Below are 19860 nucleotides of genomic sequence, written 5' to 3' on the forward strand. Positions count from 1 at the left end.
TGCTCCATCGTGCTGTGATTCGCTAGGACTTTTCGGCTCATTTTGGGCCTCTGGAGGCTCCGTTGAAGTTCTCCGAAAGCCGACTCAATAAGCTTCTCTAAGAAAACGTAGAAATAAAATAAAAGATATTATCGTATTTTGGTGGGGTTTTGTCCTCTGAGCTGGATGGTTTGATTGTGGAGCTTTCATCATTCTTCTGAACGACATTATCGGCACAAACTTTAGCTCAGAGAACAAAACTCCATCCAAATCATTCACCTGAGCTATAAATCTTCTCCATCATCTCAAAAGCTATTATCGTAACTTGGTAAAGTTTTGGAAAAAAAGTTGATGAATAATCACTAATACAAAACTTGCATAAAGGTAACCAGTTGAAAATACATTCAATGAATACTTTATAAGAACTGTTTTACAAATTCGAAAGAAAAGTTACACAATAGTTGGGAACCTTTTTAGTGTATACCATTAAGTAGAAAAATTGTATTTGTAAAAATATCACCTATTGAGCTTTACTTAAATCTAACGTTTTGTTCGATGGCTACTTACTATCTTGTTAGTAACTTAAAACGTAAGAATGAAATGTTTTAGAGATAGATGTTATGAGAAATGCAATCCAATACACACAGAAATTAGCAATCGAAAATAATATGAACTTTTAACCAGACATTCCACTTCTGTAAACTACGAAATACAATCCAAGCAAGCCATCAAAGGATAGAGCTAGTGATTTTCAAGTTGGTTATTTACATGGTAATGATTAAACTTACACTGCTAATGAAAACTACTGATGTCAGTATAGAAAGGAACCAGTGGATAGTAATGAATAATTGTCAACCATGTGTCAATAATTGTAAGCCAATAAAAAGTACGTGTAAGCGTACTTATCTTTAAAGTATATTAATATACTGTTTTGCTGTTCCGAACTTTTAAAGTAACAATTGTGTAGACAAATCTTTCTTATCAGTATGGGATTGTGGGACTCTTCAGCAGTACATGTCCATACTAGAACGAAACGGCTGTCCAGTGCTTCCAGGTTTTCAATGGTGGTCTAAAATTGTTTGATTCATGATCTAAATCAAAATAATCTTTGTTAGTCAACTGTTTTTCAAAGTTCGTCATTGTTTATATATAAGTGAAGTAACTGACAAAACATCTATACAACACTTCGCTTTTATCACTGACGAAATGTATTTATCTAATTACAACATATATAAGCGAACAATATTGTTATCGATTAGAACCACATCAGGCTTCACTCTAATATACAGTAATATTTATAAGTATATACTATGACTATGAAACATACAAATATATGAAAAACGTTGTGAGCAATCACTTTACCCTACCTTTTTTACTTGAATCATACTACTCGACATATTACATTACCTATGACTAAACATTTGATGTAACTTACCATTAAACTGCCCTTTCCAGCCAAGCTGGTCAGTGAAGCCGATCAGTTCTTCCAGATTTCAGACATAAATTGAAGCCAAGCACAAATACCGAGGCACAAAAACAGTTTTTGGTCTAGTTCATTTCTTATCTAATTTCTTTTCTGGTTATTACTGACCATATACGTACCACATACCAGTTATTGATGATCTTCTTTAAAGTAGACATTTTATTTTAGTACCCAGTAAATGGCTATTGGTGTATTTGGTGGGGTGTTATTTGATAATTGAGTTGTAAGGAATGATATTGTTAGATAATTTTGTTAGGGTTGAGCCAAGTCAGGATGGTAGGCCTGAAGCTGTCATTTTAGCCATATGTAGTCTTATACGTTTATTACAGTCTTCAAGAAGGCATTCGATTCCCATAAGCACGGTATATTTGCTAAATTTGCTAGATGATCGTTTCTAAGGTGTTGATTCATTTACCAAATTTTTGTAAACTACGATTTGTCTAGAGGAAAGTTTTTTTCAGTAATAAACTTAAATTTGTTAAAAACTTTAACTCGTGTAGCATCTGACGTGATTAACATACCTGTATGCCTGCAACTAGAAAAGATTTATGTAATAACAACATAAATAGTAATTACAACAAACGATAGCGAAAATGGTACCTGATAGCTACGTCTAACGTTAACAACGGTTTGTCAATAACTAAAATGAGATCTAAAAACACACAAATATGGAAACTGTTGGATCTAAAAAACCAATCAAGTGATGTATAAAAAGTGGGAATAACAGTTTCAAGGGTCGAGAGAAGGTAATTATAATACAAAATACAATGAATGTTATACATGTACGTAAGTTAGTTAAAATTTTACACAAACTGAACTTATACCATACATTCAGTTATAAACTATTGGGAATAAAACTGCTTACTGAATATTCTGAAGTAGTATAAGGCAATACACAAAAAACAAGTTAAATGAGCAGAGAATAGCGACAGAAAGTGTTAACAAACGTAACAAGTGATGTTGTCTCATTTGTGTATAAGCTCTCGTTCCCCGATTTGTTTGGGGTTGTAGTCTTCATTGCTCTTGAGGTTAATCTCAGTTGGATTTGAAATTCACTCTAGAAGGAGTTTGTCTCCGAGTCGTTCTGTGTCAATTTTTAGTTGTCTTGTCCAGACCTTGATATGGACTTGAATATTTTCATAGGGTTCTATGCTAAGGCTATTTAAAGAACTCACTGTTAGATTGCCTGGCTTTTTGTGTGTGGTATAACACATGTTCAGTCTATTTTGTTGTGCTTTTATTGCAAGATTAGGTATATTGACTTTGTCGTGAAATTGGGTCACCGTTAGCTATTTGTGACCTTTTATACCTACAATCGTTCGATGGACTATATTGAGCACAACGTTTATTTTAGATCGGATATTATTTTATATAGCTGATTTTATCCTATATATTACAGTGGTAATATGAGAAGAGTCCACGAATCTGAGTTACGTGTTGAGACTTATTTTTGTGTCCCCTACCACTGATCTTTATTAAGGTGGTTCTTACCTTTTAATTGTTGGAGGGTTAGTACGATCTTTGCCATAGCCGCTTGCGTTGGTTCATGAGACTGAGTCTTACTATCCATGGAACACTACAGGGAATGCCGAATCAGTCATTGCTCTCTTACATTACACTATTATTTGTCTAACCCTATTTATTCTAATCGCTTAACTAATAATTACAAATGACCTGTATATTAATCGAGGTTAACGTTACACACTAGTTGTCTGTAAATTCATACGCTATAATTTTAAAATATGTTTTTGTCTTAAATGTGGCCATTTCTAATTATCGTCAACTAGGATTGACCTTAAATAAATAACCTTTTAAAATCGAGAAGCAATAGACAGCTGTTCCACCATAGTAACGAACTACACCGACCTATACATCTAAGACCTCACCAAACATCACACCATGAGCTTAGGGTATCACGACGAGCGTATTGACCCTAGACCACTGAGCTGAAATCCAATGGTTAGCATGCTTAAATTTAATCAGTTCATGATATTACACAACCCTCTTCCAATAATGTAGGTTTGTGATTATATTGCAATTGAAATGGTCAAAGTCTTTTAGAAGAATTCTGGAAATAAGTCACTGGTGACAAAATTCTCCGTTCATGTATCTGTGTTTTCACTATGATTATTTCTAGAATAGTGTATTTGATAAGATAATCACAAATGCTTATTCGGTATTCCTCTCAACAAACGAATCAAACATGATTTAGAAATCCTGATATCTTCAACAAATAAAGAAAAAACTGTCAAATTTTACTCATTAATCAATTATGATGATTTCAAATCATATATGTAAAGTGTTGTTGGAAGGTATTCTTGTTTTAATAACAACTGTCACCGACAATTAATCAGTCAGTAAGTGAAAAACTAAGTCAAACCCAATTTTATGCTTTTTGGTGTACAAACCAATAATGGTATGATCCGTTAAAAATCTCACAAATACGAGATAATATATTTCGAAATACGGACACAATTAGACAAAAAGCGTCTTATTAGGCAACTTGAACTGACGTTAAGATTGACTTGAAGGATTGAAGTTGATACGACAAAGTCTACTGATTGACACTCAAATAAAGTAAATAATGTTAAATTACAACTCTACATGTAGCACAGCTAATAAATCTGAAATCCAAAAGTAACACTACTGCATATATTTGTTTCTTAAAGGCCCAAGCAAATTTTATAAATAACAGAGAATTTCAAAAGTTGAGTGAAAAAAATTGTTGACGTCTACTGCAGCTACAGCGAACACTAGAGCTGAATACCCTTGAAATTCTTAAAAAAATTAGTGATTTCCTATATAAGTATTGTAAGGACTTTTCTAATAGAAACTTGTTGACTGTTTAAATGCACTGTAGAATGGAGTAGTTTACATTTTGAATTTATTAATTTGGTGTTTAGGTGAGTATGAGGTCGTCACATCAAAGTTCATGATACATATTGTAAAAAATATTGTATTTCATTAAAGTACTGAGCCGATATTAGTTGGACCACTGAATCACTGGATAGCCGTTCCATCCCAGTATAGGATTCCTTAGCAGTACATATCTGCAACCCTCCACCCGGAAATTGAACACAATAACTACGATGTCACATGCAAACGCTTTACACTCAGACCACTGAGCCGAGAACCAGAACGTGTTAATGTTTAATTTCGACCAATCCACGACACTGCGCGATAATCTTCCATTGTCTTCAATGGGTATCTGCCTCACAGCCGGCACGGTGTCCCACACTTGGACGAAATGGTCATCCACTGCTTTCATATTTTCAATTGTGATCTAACTTAGATAGATTCAAGAAATTTATGAAATTCAGCAATCTCTACAATCCTATACTTAAATTTTGTATTTGTTACACTTCGCCTCATATAACAGATTTCAAGAAGTGATTTTTTCGTCTAAACATTAAAAGTATACAGGATACAAATATTAGAGAAAGTTTCTCTTAAGATATAAAAAACTAACATCTAATCATTATTTTAAATAAATTAATGCTAATAACAGATTTTAATCATAAGTATATTCTAGATAAAACCACCGATATATTCAAATACATTAATGTTAGAGATAATGGATTCTTTCAATATCTGATAAAAACAATCGTATTCTAGTATGTACATTGAAAGAAATCAGTACGATTATTTTTGATTAGATTATTTTACTGCACGTTAAGTTTATGAGATAATATACTGAACGTATTTAAATGTTGGCAATGGTTTGTGTTACATTGATTTTTTTTCCCGGAATAAATTTCGTCATTTCAGATTTTGCATGGATAGATATTAGTTTGATAAAACTAATTAATAATAATAATATTTGAAGTATTCGATGAACACAAATTCAATTTAGATAAGAAATTATGTCACAGATATCATATAGAAACCTTATTAGTCCTACTCAAGTACTAACTAGATAATGTAATTTTTAGGAACCGAAATTAAGAAACAACGTGCTTCTCAAGCTGTATACATATATATAACTTTTGCAAATAATGTAAAAAAAAGTATACTGTTTACGATAATTCTATGGTTTAAACGTACTGTGCATAGCACAATGTATGAAGCTTCAGAGCTTGATACATGACAAGATTGTGAGTAGATATCCGTACTGTGCTTCATAGAGCATTTTTTTCTAATTAAGGCCATTTTATCATGGAATGTATTGTTTTAAAGACTAGTGGATGAAAAAAAAGGATTAATTTTTTAATAGTTGGAATCTGTGGATCATCAATACTCTTACAAAGTTAATTATATTATTCTGTATTTTCATGATTTCGGCGTAGGCACCATCTGCTTCGGTCCGGGAACCTGGACAGTATCACAGCTCACACACAATTCAAGTGAATTCTGTGGTGCATATGTATTTGGTGCCCCTTTGTACTAATACTTATGTGTTCAAATAAATAATTAATTGATAATCATGATTTCATATTAATAGAAACGAGACTAATCATCAATCAATTTAACTACAGTGAGTTTTGAAATCTCCTAGTGTTGTTGGCATCCTCAGAGTCGTAGTTATGTTACGAACACTGTTGAAATACTTAGGTTTTAAATATGCTTGAATAAATTCAGTTTTAATAGAAATAAAAATAATAAGACTTCTTCTGAATACTTCTTTATATGATGCACAGCTTTTAAGAGTGTAAATGTTATTTTATTGCAATCACTATTAAAATAGATGTTATGTCTTTAAGTTGGGTCGATTTTTACCCTGTGCTAATTGTTGTGTCCTTGACTGGAAAAATTAGAGAGCAGCGTATTTATCGATCGATCCAATGACACGTAAACACGTACGGATGGCCTAGAGTCTCGATTGGTCTCGCTTCCCTGTCTAGCCCAGTCAGTTGAGTCCAGAACACAAGTCACAACCTCTGAGATATGAATCATTGTATTTCAGACATACTCTATTTATATACTAACCAAACATACCACATCGTACCATAAAAATAGAAAACAACATTTGTACAATATTTAACGGATGAAGTAAATAATGGCCAATAGGAAATGTCCATTTAACGTCCAAGGACATCACTAGGCTTAACATGATAATGATTGGCACATTATTCTGCATCCATAACAATAGACTAGTAAGTTTAAAAATGCATGAACTTGAACAAAATGTTTAATTACCACCAAAATATGTAAATGAACTGGATTCATAAAACTGACTAAGTAATCACCAAATGAAAATCATTTAAAGCTGCTAAACTTTTTAATTAACTTAAAGTGTATCATTAGCGTAAGCATACAGCCAAATCGTTTTATAATAACCATTGTATATTTACTGATTGATCAATGATTGGTAGACAATATCCATTTCGGAACAACATATATGAGCGAACAATAGTGTTTTCAGTTAGATACACATCAGGTTTTACTCTAATATAAAATATTATTTACATGCATTTATGAAATTATTAAATCCATCAAGGCAGTTTATCAGTCAGTAATAAAAGTGAGTTAGATTAGAAAAATAAATATGATAAGTAAAAAGTTACTCATTAATCGTGTAGTGACAAGTTTACTAATTGGGTTATGAATAATAAAGACGTGAATCAATGTTCCATGATATAAAGTAAGTTAATGACTTGAAAAATATATAAGATTACGTAATAAGAATTGTTCAAATAATTGGACACTGAATAGGATATATTAAAAATGGGGGGGGATGGAAAATTTAATCAGAGAAATGTGGAAAGTAAGTTTACCTAGTCTTTGGTGATGATGGGATTCTACTTATTATCTCAAATTATCCGATATTGATCTTGTTAACGTTTTCTCCGAAATATTATTTATTTCTCCTAATAGTGTATAAAATTAGACTTAGAAAAATGTCAATATAATTTCAATCGTCTACGAATCAAAGTCTTTAGAAGACAAAACTTCCGTTAAGTTTTCAGATATTTTTGAATAAATACAAAGACTAGCTTACTAAAATGTCGCTCAAATTATTATCGTCACTAAATGTTCACCATTTATTATTTAAATAATGGTAATATATTCTTAAAATGACACATTGAGTTGTATGCTATTGATTTCAACAAATATAAGTAGTATGTATCATCAATAGAAAGTGAAATGTTTGACTGAAGAAGGTTGAGAAGATCGAAACAAGAGAACGAGAACAAAGAATGTTTGGTGTGGAAAAAAAGGACAATGAAGTCTGAAACGATTAACTGATCTTTTGCAAATGAAGTATTTACTGTATGGTTCTCAGATTTTACTAAGAGATTCTGTAATTTTGTAATCAAATACATTTGGTTGTCCCGCACTTGTGATCTCGTTCACTACAAAAATCACTGTACCACACGAACGTGTTACTATTTTCTCAAATTGAAAGTAAAAACGAGGAATAAAAGTTATTTTAAACTTGCCAAAGTTGTAAATAAAGTGACCGTTATTCTTTTAAGTATAAATCTGACCAGTAGTACTGAAAGTTATCTAGAGATACACTGGAGGCATACTAATAAATATATGATTTTCACCAATTAAAAATCCACTATTCTTGGCTTAATATAAATAACGGAATAATTTGTGGAACGAAAAATCATTTAATTTAAAGCCCATTTAAAAATAATGCTAATAGTATGTCGATTACTTAGATTACAAGGGTAACAAATAAAATACCGTTAGCTTAAATTACATGTAAGTTTTGTCAACTCAATAAGGTTTTTTATGTTTAGTTCTTCGAAGATTCAATCATCGATACATTTATATAATGCATATTTGCATTCAACATAAGACCTCACGGATATCCTCACTGTGTTTTTTCTTTATCTACCTGATTTGGATGATCAGCAGTAATTGGTTAACATAACTGTTAATTTTCGCTAATTAGATTAATCGATACCGTTTTATGCTATAAGACCATCTCTGATACGTTGTGTTTATAAGTCAGACTTCCATTTTTTATTATTTTCAATTTAGTATTGAATTCCAGTTAGATATATCGTTTACTCATCTAGATTATGCAATGTGCCAGAAAATCCCTTCTAGTATAACTGCTTTATGTAATCACTATTTGATAAAGTATATCCAATGACATGGTATTCTTCTTATCGGGAATTTTTGGATAAAGTTTTCGTGTAATCTCATCTACACTTTAATTAAGAATTATCTGAAGTGGCAATACTAAGTAATTCACGTTTTCGATGATAATCGATGCCTTAGTGAATTTCGTCATTTTTTCAAGATGTATCTGATTAGTAACTTTAACAAACTATTTACTCGGCATATCATTTCGTTATATAAACCTGTAAATGATTTACTTTGTGTAAAATACTATGACATTGATTATACATATAGCTGATATTCATAAGTATCATTATCAAGGTTTGATTTGATAATTTCGAATAAATTGAGCGTTGGGCAGATTGTTATAAATAAATAATATAATTGTAATATCCCAATGAGTAGAAAAATTAGATTTTCTGATGTTTCGTGGCTTAGTGTAGGTCACTTCTTCAGAGAATAAAAAAACAAATTAAAATTAATCCAAGTTTAAATAGTTCGACGGAACAATAAGAATAATATGACTATTTGTACTATTTAAACTTGTATTAATTTTATTTTGGTTATTTATTCTCTGAAGAAGTGACTTACACTAAGCCACGAAACGTCAGAAAATCTAATTTTTCTACTCATTGGGATATTAAAAATATACTATTTATTTATGATATTCATAAGGCTTACAACGCAAATATCAGCTCAAAAATGACAGAGTTACTTTTAATATCTGAATAACGTTTTTTCCCGAATAATCAGTTTACGGAACAAGTAACACGTACATTCAGTACATTGTTATTAGTATTTCAACACTTAACATATCCTTTAATTATACTGCATTTTCCAAAATATTCTTCCTGAATTGATTTACTAAATGTAATAAGGTCAATGAAAAATTTCTCTTATTTCTTATAGCTTAACATTCTCCTTCTACACACACACACAGAAATAGAACTAACTTACAATTTAGTTTAATTATTCTATTACTTTTTTTCTTTTTCCATTGAACTCAATAGGAAATTAAGTTAATTTGTAAGTGTAAATATGTTGAATAATCTGTAACAATCTGAATGTAATCAGTTAATAAGTATTCTCATGATAATATATTCAGTGTAGTCAACTTGAAAAATTAGGGTTTCATTTTTTTTTATAAATTAATTTGAAATTCCATTGAATTGTTTCTATGTAAATTTCTTTTTTTCTTTTGATTTTTCTTTTTTTATTCTTTTGCATTTCATTTGAAGACAACAACAACAACAAAAATAGTTGACCTTCAATAATAGTCATCTATGTGTTAACCATCATTATTATCATTACTATTATTATGTAAATCTCTTGAGAATATTTCTTTGTCCTTGGAGTTTTAATTATTTGCATAGAATTATAAAGGGATAGAATGGGGAAATAGTAATATTATCATATTTCTTAAATAAACTAAATAATTGACTAGAAATTACAATAAAATAATTCTGAATGGGTTTAAACTATATAAAATTTGGATTAGAGTGTTAAAACGAAAATTACAAACGAAAAAACATCCGTGAAACTTGTTGAATTAAGTCAGATATATATAATAATATTCTATAAATTAACTAAATGAGTTTGATTAGATGGTCGTTGGAGGTAGTCGACTGAAAACCCTGGACCCGGGTTTCGTGCTGCTTGGCACTCGTCAGCAAGGTGTACCTGTAATCTTGAGGGAACTGGCGCTCTCTGGCGGATTCCATTCCGTGTCACCCAGCTTCACAGTCAGAGATGTTACCACTGAGCTATCCGAGCCGCGACCGACCTCCTGTAGGACTGAAATGTAATGACAATTGATCGATCACTGGGTGGCGATCAATGTCATGCGTGTCTAGTCTTTATTAGTGGAGATCAAACGCTATCTTTATTATACTAGAAAGTTCGTCTATGAGGAAGCTGACTACTGTGTGATTGAAATACACAGTTATTCTGACATTAAGTTATCTGTTTATAGTAAATTAAACTTTTGAATAACAAATGATTTACTTATCACTAGTGGTTAGCAACCTCAATTGTATATTTGTTAGTGTTATTATTATTAAAATTAAGATTTTCCCAAAATGGTATCTACAATACAAATCAATATCAAATACTCTTACTTATTACATATTTCATATCCATTACCGGTTGGAATATTGATTTGATTTGATTTCCAGAAAATACAAATGTAGAATTATAAATATTCTTTTATTCTTCTTAGTTAACAATAGTGAGATTTTGCTTTGTTATTATTGTATATTTAATAGGAAAATGAGTTATTTTTTTTCCTAATCAGCAAACAATTTATTTAATTCATTGCCCAAACATCTATGCTTCACATCAATAAAAAAACACATCTTTTTTCTTTGAAAATTGCAGTTCTATTTGGGTACGTCTATGTCACCCTCTGTGTGTGTGTTACATCATGAATTTACTCACCGAAAAATTGTTTTTAACATATTGACAGATTAGTTATCATCCTAATTGTTATCTAATAAAATAAGCTTATCCGTTTCATTTCTCATTTATAACTTTATGTTCATGTCTTTAGAAAGTATACAGTAATCATTCGTTTAATGATCCTTATTATATTCAAAGACTAATATTTGAAAGAAGAATATTCTTTTCGACAAATACTCTTCAGATTCTACAATTCATATATCCAAATTAATAATCCGAAAATTGGACAGGTTAAGAGTAAAGCATATCGTTTAAAGTATGTGAATTTAGGATTGTTAAACAAAATAGAATAAAATGGTTAATGTTTATATGATTCATACAGAATGTTAACTTGAATCAGCTTATAAGTTAAGTGAAAATGTTAAGACCTATGAACAGAATAAATATGAGTCAGATAAGACGAGAGAAATAATAGTGCAAGTACAAAAATTTTTTATAGGACGTTCCAGGTACCTATAAAAGTTGTTGCTCTGGTTGTTAGAAGGGGTATCGGCCTCGTGGCTTCCGAAGAAACTCGGCTTTCACCATGAGGCATCATAGTTCTTCTAAATGAAGACCTTCTAACTCCCAGGACAGAGTTTGAATGGTTTGAATTATTTTTTCTGGTTAGCGTTTTTTTAGCGAGTTAGTTTTCTACTGGATGTGGTAGCTAACCCTATGCCCAACCCTCCTCCTTTACCCAGGCTTGGGACCGGCAGTAACTCTAGAAGAGCTACAGGCGGAGTTAGTGCAATTACAATAAATGTTAAAATTAAAAAAAACACTGTAAAATGGCTGCATACTTGACAATTTTCAAGTATCTTTTAAGCGTTAACACTTCTTATTTATTAATTCGTAATACGATTAATAAAGACATGATTAGAAGTAACTGTCACAATGGTCAACATAATTTAATAGTAACAAATGAATACATTTATAAACAATGGACCGGTTTTATAAGTTTATTGATTAGGCGCTCATAAAATGTTTACATGTTTGAAGGGAAACATTTTAGTTTAGTTTATTTCCTGTAAAATTCAATGACAAAAAAATAGGTCTCTATTGGAATTCACGCAAATGATCAAGTATTGTAATTTTAGTAATAAACAAACTCCTGGACAAATTTTCACAGTTTACAAACTGAAAAATTCATTCAACCGATTCATATAAATGATTTACACGTTATTTAAGTTTATACATGATACTTGATTTGTCAAGCGAAAGGACATTAGTTTAAATCAATCTTAATTAAAGAGTCATTTAAGTAGAATAACACAAAATTTAACAGATAATATTAAGTGAATGGATAGCTGAGAAGAAATGCGAAATGATCCCGATAACTTGAATACTTTTAAAAATGGACTAATAAGAAATAAATACTGTGAACAACCAGGTCTAATCTTTGAATAAAATATCAATTATCCTCATTTTTTTCAAGCATTTCAAAGGAGTTAATTCAATAATGAAAATATTCCACACTAAAATGTGGATAATTTTCTTCATAATTCAATCCCATCCAGTCCAGGAAACAAAGGCAAATACTATTTCAAAAATTATAATTTACTATCAACAATTTCGTAGACTGGTTAAAATTAGACATTAACACCGTTTAATGCCGGCTTAGTGGTCTAAAGGTTAAGCGCTCGCGCGCGAGACTGATAGGTTCTGGGTTCGAATCTTGCGAGGTGGAATTGTGGATCCGCACTACTGAGGAGTTCCATACTAGGACGAAACGGTCGTCCAGTACTTTCAGGTTTTCCATGGTGGTATAACTTCAATTAACTCATGAATTTAACTATAAAATGTATAAGCTGTTAGTAATATTAGATGCTTAACTAACACTATTCACTTTTATTCAATACGTCCATGATGTGCCATTTAAATACACTAATTAGTTGTTCATTATGAAATATTTGCTTTTTGTCACTTCAATTTACAGAAATAAATGTTAGTTATGATGAAGGTGAAAGAAATGTAACCGATGCACGATGCTGTGGTATATCTTGTTATAATATACCTGTATGTTTATCTTACTACAGTTTAATGTGTCAGTCAAATAAAACGAAAAGAAACACATTGGAAGATAAAATTTGTATGGATGGTGAGTTAATACATATCACTTGTAAATTAATTCACACTATGTATGAGAAGGAATTATTTAAATTATATGATAGTTTTGTCAATTATTTTCTTATTTTGATCTTCTATAACCGTTTGCAGTGAGCAAAGTCGATGGCTATGAATAAGATGATGTGACGTAATAAGAAATCTGACTTTAAATCTGAATCGGTTACCTGAAGACATTGTTTTTTTTAGTACAGACAAGCAATCTTTACCCGGTACTAAATAGCTTTTTGATAAAATATCTGTTATTTGGACATTGTATCTTTTTCTCTCCAATGAATTTGATTTTGACTAGAGAACTAGTTTACGGCAGTAATCTAACAGTATCGCTTTCTGATACCTCCTACCGAGAATCTACTTCAACAAAGTGAATTAATTAACATTTTTGGAAAAAAAACGTTCCTGTTTATAATTAAGCCAAAATTATAGCCGTTATAGTTTCTGTAACACAGAATATGAATTCACTTAATATAAGTTTATTGAAATTTTCTAGTAAACGGAATACACTCATTAAGACATTGAATAAGAAAGATTAGTTCAGCGAAGAGTTCTCTTTTAGGCAAATTCATTTTCATTTTGATGAATACGTAAGCCATTAACAATCAATCGATTATTAAACTTTCCTTGTTTAAAAAATTTTTTTAATACCTTTGTTTATCTAACCTCACTGCCACCATGTCTAACAGAAGTTCATTATCAGTATTATTATCATCCTGTAAAAATAGGTAAATATATTTGCGATTGTACGGCTTTGAAAATAAATTCGCCGAAAAGAGAACTCTTCACTGAACTAATCTTTCTTATTTAGTGAAATTTTAACGGATAGTAATAGTCACAGCATTCTATCATTATTATCAAAATTTCTTATGATCAGACACCACATGATTGCAATGCTACATTATACCGGATTCTACTGTCATAAATGGATTATTATTTTGACTGATTTAGTTAATTGCATTGATATCATGATATCATGAATATGACAAACATTAAAACGTACTACAATTATGCATATATATATATATATATATATATATATACTCAATGTTTTAGCAAACATAGTTTAGGGTACTTTGACTCTAAAAACAAACAATTTTATTATAATATTTGATTTATGTAATATAAATGACATAAAAGCGACAACTTTATATGCATTTAATTCACGTGAATATCGAATAAAATATACATTTTATAAAACATTTCTTCATAGAAACTATAATATTTGGATAAAGTTTTAGTTATCTTAAAACTAATCAGAACACATAAAACAGTAAATCATGTTTCTGTGTTGCACCATCTCTCAGACCCCAACCAGGGAGTCGTGAAGGGCCAACAGAAGCCAGCTCTTTGAAGCTTTCTTTCATACCACGACATCATGTCATACACTGACCATCTCTCCGCTCTTTTCAACCAGTCCCAGAGACGGCGAATAATGCACGACGTGGAATTCTCTGGAACGACATTCGTAGAACATGTCCAAGCCACCGAAGTCGGTGTTTCAAGATGGTGACAACGATTGCATTATCATCTCTGTGCCCGAACACACGATGCCAAACCTCTGCATTACTAGCATGGTGTTGCCACTGGATGTCCATTATTGAAGCTTAAAATGTAGACATAATGAAATTCTAACTAGATTTTTCTTTACTATGATAAAAATGTTTCAATGTGAAATATTGTTTCTGAATTGTGACTTACATGTTACATGATAATAGTTCATGCATAAGGAAAAAATACTTTCATTTGAAATCAGTTTCGATTTCGATCATCGATCAAAACAATCAACTTTACAGAATAAAATTAGATGATGAATTTTTATGCATGTAGGGTACTGAAAATGTTGATGAGTCATAGTAACGATAGGTTGAATTATAATTATGTGAATAACTACATACGTTTTATAAGTAACAGAATAATTTAAATGGTAGATTATGAAAAATGGGAAGTATTAAGGCATTTTGATAAAGATATAAACTGTACATTAACTTAAATTGACTATATAATTGATCACTTATTGGGAAGATTAATCATGGATTACAAATAAAGAATCACTGAAGATAACGTGATGAATGTTTTTAAGTAAACGCTCAATAACTCAAATTCTAAAACGGGATATCAACAATACCCCAATAAACAGACATATGTTTGATCAAAATAGTTATTTTTAACATCACTAATAAGTATATATTCTTATATTATGTAGATTATACAACAGATAGTGATATTACTTATGAATACAATTGAATATGATCTTAGTTTTTAATAAATCAGATCGTAATTAGTTGTTTTATGAATTGGTCAGAATGGTTTACGAAAATAGTGACATGAAGATTTAGTTATTAGGGACTTGTGATCATCATAAATTTCCGAATACAGTCTGCAGAAAATCAGACTATATCTGAAAGAGTGAAATACCTTACTGATTCAAATCCTACATTACTTATGTACATTAAGTCATCCTGAAAGCCAAACATTATTGTCAGGTTAGATGATTTCGGGTACATTTTGTCTGTTGCCCTTTTTAATTCGAGCTTCTCTTGAGTAATCTGATCATTTCATATTTTTACAGGTAATACATTTCAAATATCAATAACACCGGAATTCGATTTTCATAATGGCACATTTATGTGTCATTTAAAACAAGCCAATTATTCACGTGGATTTCGATTGAAATTCTCATTAAATTTATCTGAACTTGTTAAACAAAAGCTTTCTGACAACTATGTGAATACTCGTGCGTCACTTTCAGTTGAAAGTCAACACAATTTCGGTACTTCTGAAAAATACAGGCTAAATATCAATGCACTCGATGTTGAAATTTTAGTTGACGAACCCAATAAAAGTGTATTCCATAGTTTCAAAGAGGCTATACTATTGGGTCGAAAGGTGAAAAAATATAATGGTATGATTTATTAGTTATGGCAAATACATTTTACTTAACTTTTACTCTACACAGTCTGTAAAAAATGGTAATTTACATTTTTATTGCTCGTATCTCACAGTTTACTACAGGTAGAGTTCACCTCTATTTTGGTATTGATAAACACCGTAAATCGAAGCAATAACGATATATATACATTGAACGATTCCCATATTAAGATTTAGAACAACATATATAAGCGAATAATATTGTTTCCAGTTAGATCCTCGTCAGGCTTTACTCTGATATACAGTAATATTTATATACATATACGAAATTATTAAATCAATCAAGGCACTTTATGAGTTAATGATAACAGTGGAGTAGATTACATAAATAAGCATAATAAATGAGAAGTACAAATTAACAGTGTGATGACAGGTATACTAGATGAGATAAAAATAATAAAGGCTTGAATCACTGTTTTATAATGGGAAACAGCTCAATGATTAAAAAAATATAGACACTGAAATAATAATCATTAAAAATCATAGGATTACGTAATAAGAATTTCTCAGAATATTGGACAATAAAGCGTACATTCAAAAAAAGTGTAAATGAAAGTAAACGAAGAGAGAAGAGCTTTGTATTGTTTTGAGGTTACCCTTTCCCAGCCACGAAGGGAAGTGTTCATTAACTTGTTAGCTGAGATGTTTGGTTGTAGACCCAATACAACTTTCTTCACAGAAGCAGATGAATTCGTAGATAGGCACGGATTGATTCAATAATTTCGGATATGAATATTAATATCACTGTATATTAGAGTGGATGCTGATGAAGATCAAACTACAAATGACATTGTTCGCTCGTATATGTTATTCGAATTTATTTATATATTTTTATCAGTTACTGTAATGAAAAAATTTTGGATTTCCACTAAATGAACTCATTACGTCATTGTACTATTATTGTTTGTTGTTGTGATAGGCTGGAAGGACAATACAGCTTTCGACTATACAAATTTCAGACCGTTCAAGTTAAGATTATCAATATAGGGCGATCTGTAAGTTATCGTACTATAATAAAAAAAGTGAACTATCAAACAACCAGTCCAAAAAAATAATTGAATATGTATGTATTAATACTTAAAAGAGAAAGTACTTGAACTATGGGGTCAGAGATGGTGAGAGATATGCCAGATGAATTCATATTCCCTTAATGTCATCGAATAGGTAAATGAATATCTCTTAAGCAGAAAACAGCCTTACCAAGATATAGAACTGACTGAAAGGCAGATTTCAAAACAACATACAAAATAGGTCAGCGATAAATTCTAAACCATTTGAACCCACTGATACATCAGAAAATTTCACATTTCTTTAAATTCCTGAAACCATTTCATTTAAACTTTGAACTTGTTTTAATTATCCTTCATCTATTTTTTAATGTAAAAAAATACTTTTCTATATTTTATTATCTCTTTCTCCTATAACTTTTCAGTTAACGCTTCTTTTGTTTATCTTATTTACCTTCTTGTTCAACTAGGCTAGCTCAGCTTTTATGTCAAATTACTTAATAAAAGATCTAATGAACAGATCGTTCGAAATAAATCATAATTATCTGATATATTTTGTTTTATTATTATAATTTCAAAAATAACCAAACAAACAAAAAATAGTCAAATTTTCTTTGATTTGAACAGATAATCATTACTAGTCTATATAGAGTAAGACAAATAAAATGCGAACTTAATCTTTATATCATATTTCGTATAATCTAACCTTGTCAACTGTCTATAATCGTTTCCTTATATATTTGTTACAGAGTTAACTATTGTTTATAATTTATCTTTGTTTATTATTGTGACTTAATGAACAGTTACTCATAATAACAAATTCCAAGCTTTTAATAGAAAAGATGTGTCTTATTCATTATAGGGATCTGAAAATAGTAAGAATTAAGTTTATTTTCTGATTGTCAATTGGATGCAGCTGAATGATCTAGACTTCACAGATAATCTGGCCCTTCTATCGATTGGTTATTTGATTGAAAAGTTCAACAGTACAAGTAGTCTTAATAACGTTAGTTGAAAGGATAATACATTTTTTTCGTAAAGTTGTGATACGTTTCTCATGATAAAAGTTACAGTTAAATATGATTACTTAAGATGTACTGTTCATTGTCAATTAATATTAAGAAGAATAATTCAGAGACTAATCCATGAATTGTACTTGTTAACATAGGCTGATGGGTGGTTTGAAATATTGTTTTTTTTCTGTAGTAAGTTATTGTTAAATTCATTTTATGTAAGATACATGTTTTAATATATTTTCAGCCTATGAATTTTTTGTACATAAACCTCCATCAGTAACTGGGATTAAAAGCATTCAGTCGTCTGTTGAACATGTCCTACATACAGATTCAGCATTTACAACGATACAAAGTAATAAACCACATGCATTTAGTTCTATAAATTGGAAGCAGAAAGGCTGTGATTTAGATATTTTTCAAAATATCAAGGTAACAAAAGCATTGTCTGAGTTCCTTTCGAAAGGTTATCCAGTTGACATTTATCCTGCATCAAATGTCAAAACAAACACACCACGTTCAATGTCAGGTAAAGAAGACAATGTTTATTCGAATATACTGCACAGATTTCGATTAAACGACAAACATGCAACTTTACCAAGAGCAAACATTAAACTGTCAGGTAATATTTATAAATGTTTATATTGAATGTTTTGCTCTTGAATCCAAAATAAACCTTATGTTTAGTCATATGCATATATATTATACGACAGGATGTATTTTCTAATCTAAAATTAAACACAATAAAACATGACTTTATGACATTGTTATTTTGTATTGAAAGTTTTCATACTATCATGAAAATGTTTTGACACATTTTAGAACTTGTGATTTATGTTCTTCCAGTACTGTTTCAAACATATGCATATATCAGAACGGGGATTTTTCGACACCGTAGAGTTTTCACAGTTAACATCACGAGTTGATCTAAGCTAGACCACTACTGAAAACTTATAATCACTGAACGGCGGTTTCGTCACAGCATGGGATTCCTTGATAGTGCGCAACAAAGATCACAGACGCGGGATTCGATCCTATGGCTTGATATTTGTGTGTTAATACAATATTGAACACGAACGAGGTTGAAACTCTTAGGTTCTAGTTTCTTTTGGGGAATTATGTATGCACACTGCTGGGGAGTTTCGTGCTAGGAAGAAACAGTCGTCCACTGCTTCCGGATTCCCAATGATGGCCTAGCTTAGATCGAATGGTGATTTCAACTGTGAATATACATAGATATCTTGTTTTATTGGCTGTTGAACAAAGCAAATATTCGTTTATTATCTCACAAGCAGTCTTGACTCTTTTATTTCAGAAAATGGATAATTGATCATATGGTAATTGAAAAAAGATTTACATCAGTAGATCTTGCTTTCTGTTGACTTTGAAAAGTGATTATAAATGAATACAGACGTAAGTGAATGAATATGACTAAAATAAATTCATATTTACTATAAAATTTGGATTCTAGTCCTTCAAGTAAATAAAATTCTGAAAAGAGCAAGAACAAACATTCTAGCAGAATAGCATGAATTCATTTTTATTGCGTTGGTTCTCGTCAGCTCCTTACAACCTATGATATTTAAAATCATAATTAATGGGTTTAAATTACTTAAATAAAAGAGTTTGATTGGAAGTTATATTAAAGACATATTCATATAGTATAACAAGGGTGTAAATAAATTTAATAGACTGAATATTGATAATTTTGATTTTGATTATTACCCTGAAGAAGTCCAGACAAGTTAGCTGGACGAAACGTTGGAATTAGTTATATTTCAATCGCTGAGAATATTTTAAATATAATTTTCACATATAATGACTTCTCTATACTCGGCGCTCAATTACTGTCAAACTATTCGTTCTAATCTTG

At 30.6% G+C, this 19860-nt stretch overlaps 1 protein-coding gene across 1 annotated transcript in view; it reads left to right on the top strand.

Moving 5' to 3' along the window:
* Positions 1-19860, top strand: part of MS3_00001987 (uncharacterized protein) — a 205025-nt gene that overhangs the window by 82511 nt on the left and 102654 nt on the right. Inside the window, exons 7-9 of the mRNA XM_051209532.1 lie at positions 12855-13016; positions 15609-15941; positions 18235-18609. Coding sequence (XP_051074986.1) covers positions 12855-13016; positions 15609-15941; positions 18235-18609 — 870 coding nt within the window. The remainder of the gene's footprint in view (positions 1-12854; positions 13017-15608; positions 15942-18234; positions 18610-19860) is intronic.

The sequence above is a fragment of the Schistosoma haematobium genome, chromosome 1 (genome assembly GCF_000699445.3).
Source record: "Schistosoma haematobium chromosome 1, whole genome shotgun sequence".
In the NCBI taxonomy this organism is placed as follows: domain Eukaryota; kingdom Metazoa; phylum Platyhelminthes; class Trematoda; order Strigeidida; family Schistosomatidae; genus Schistosoma; species Schistosoma haematobium.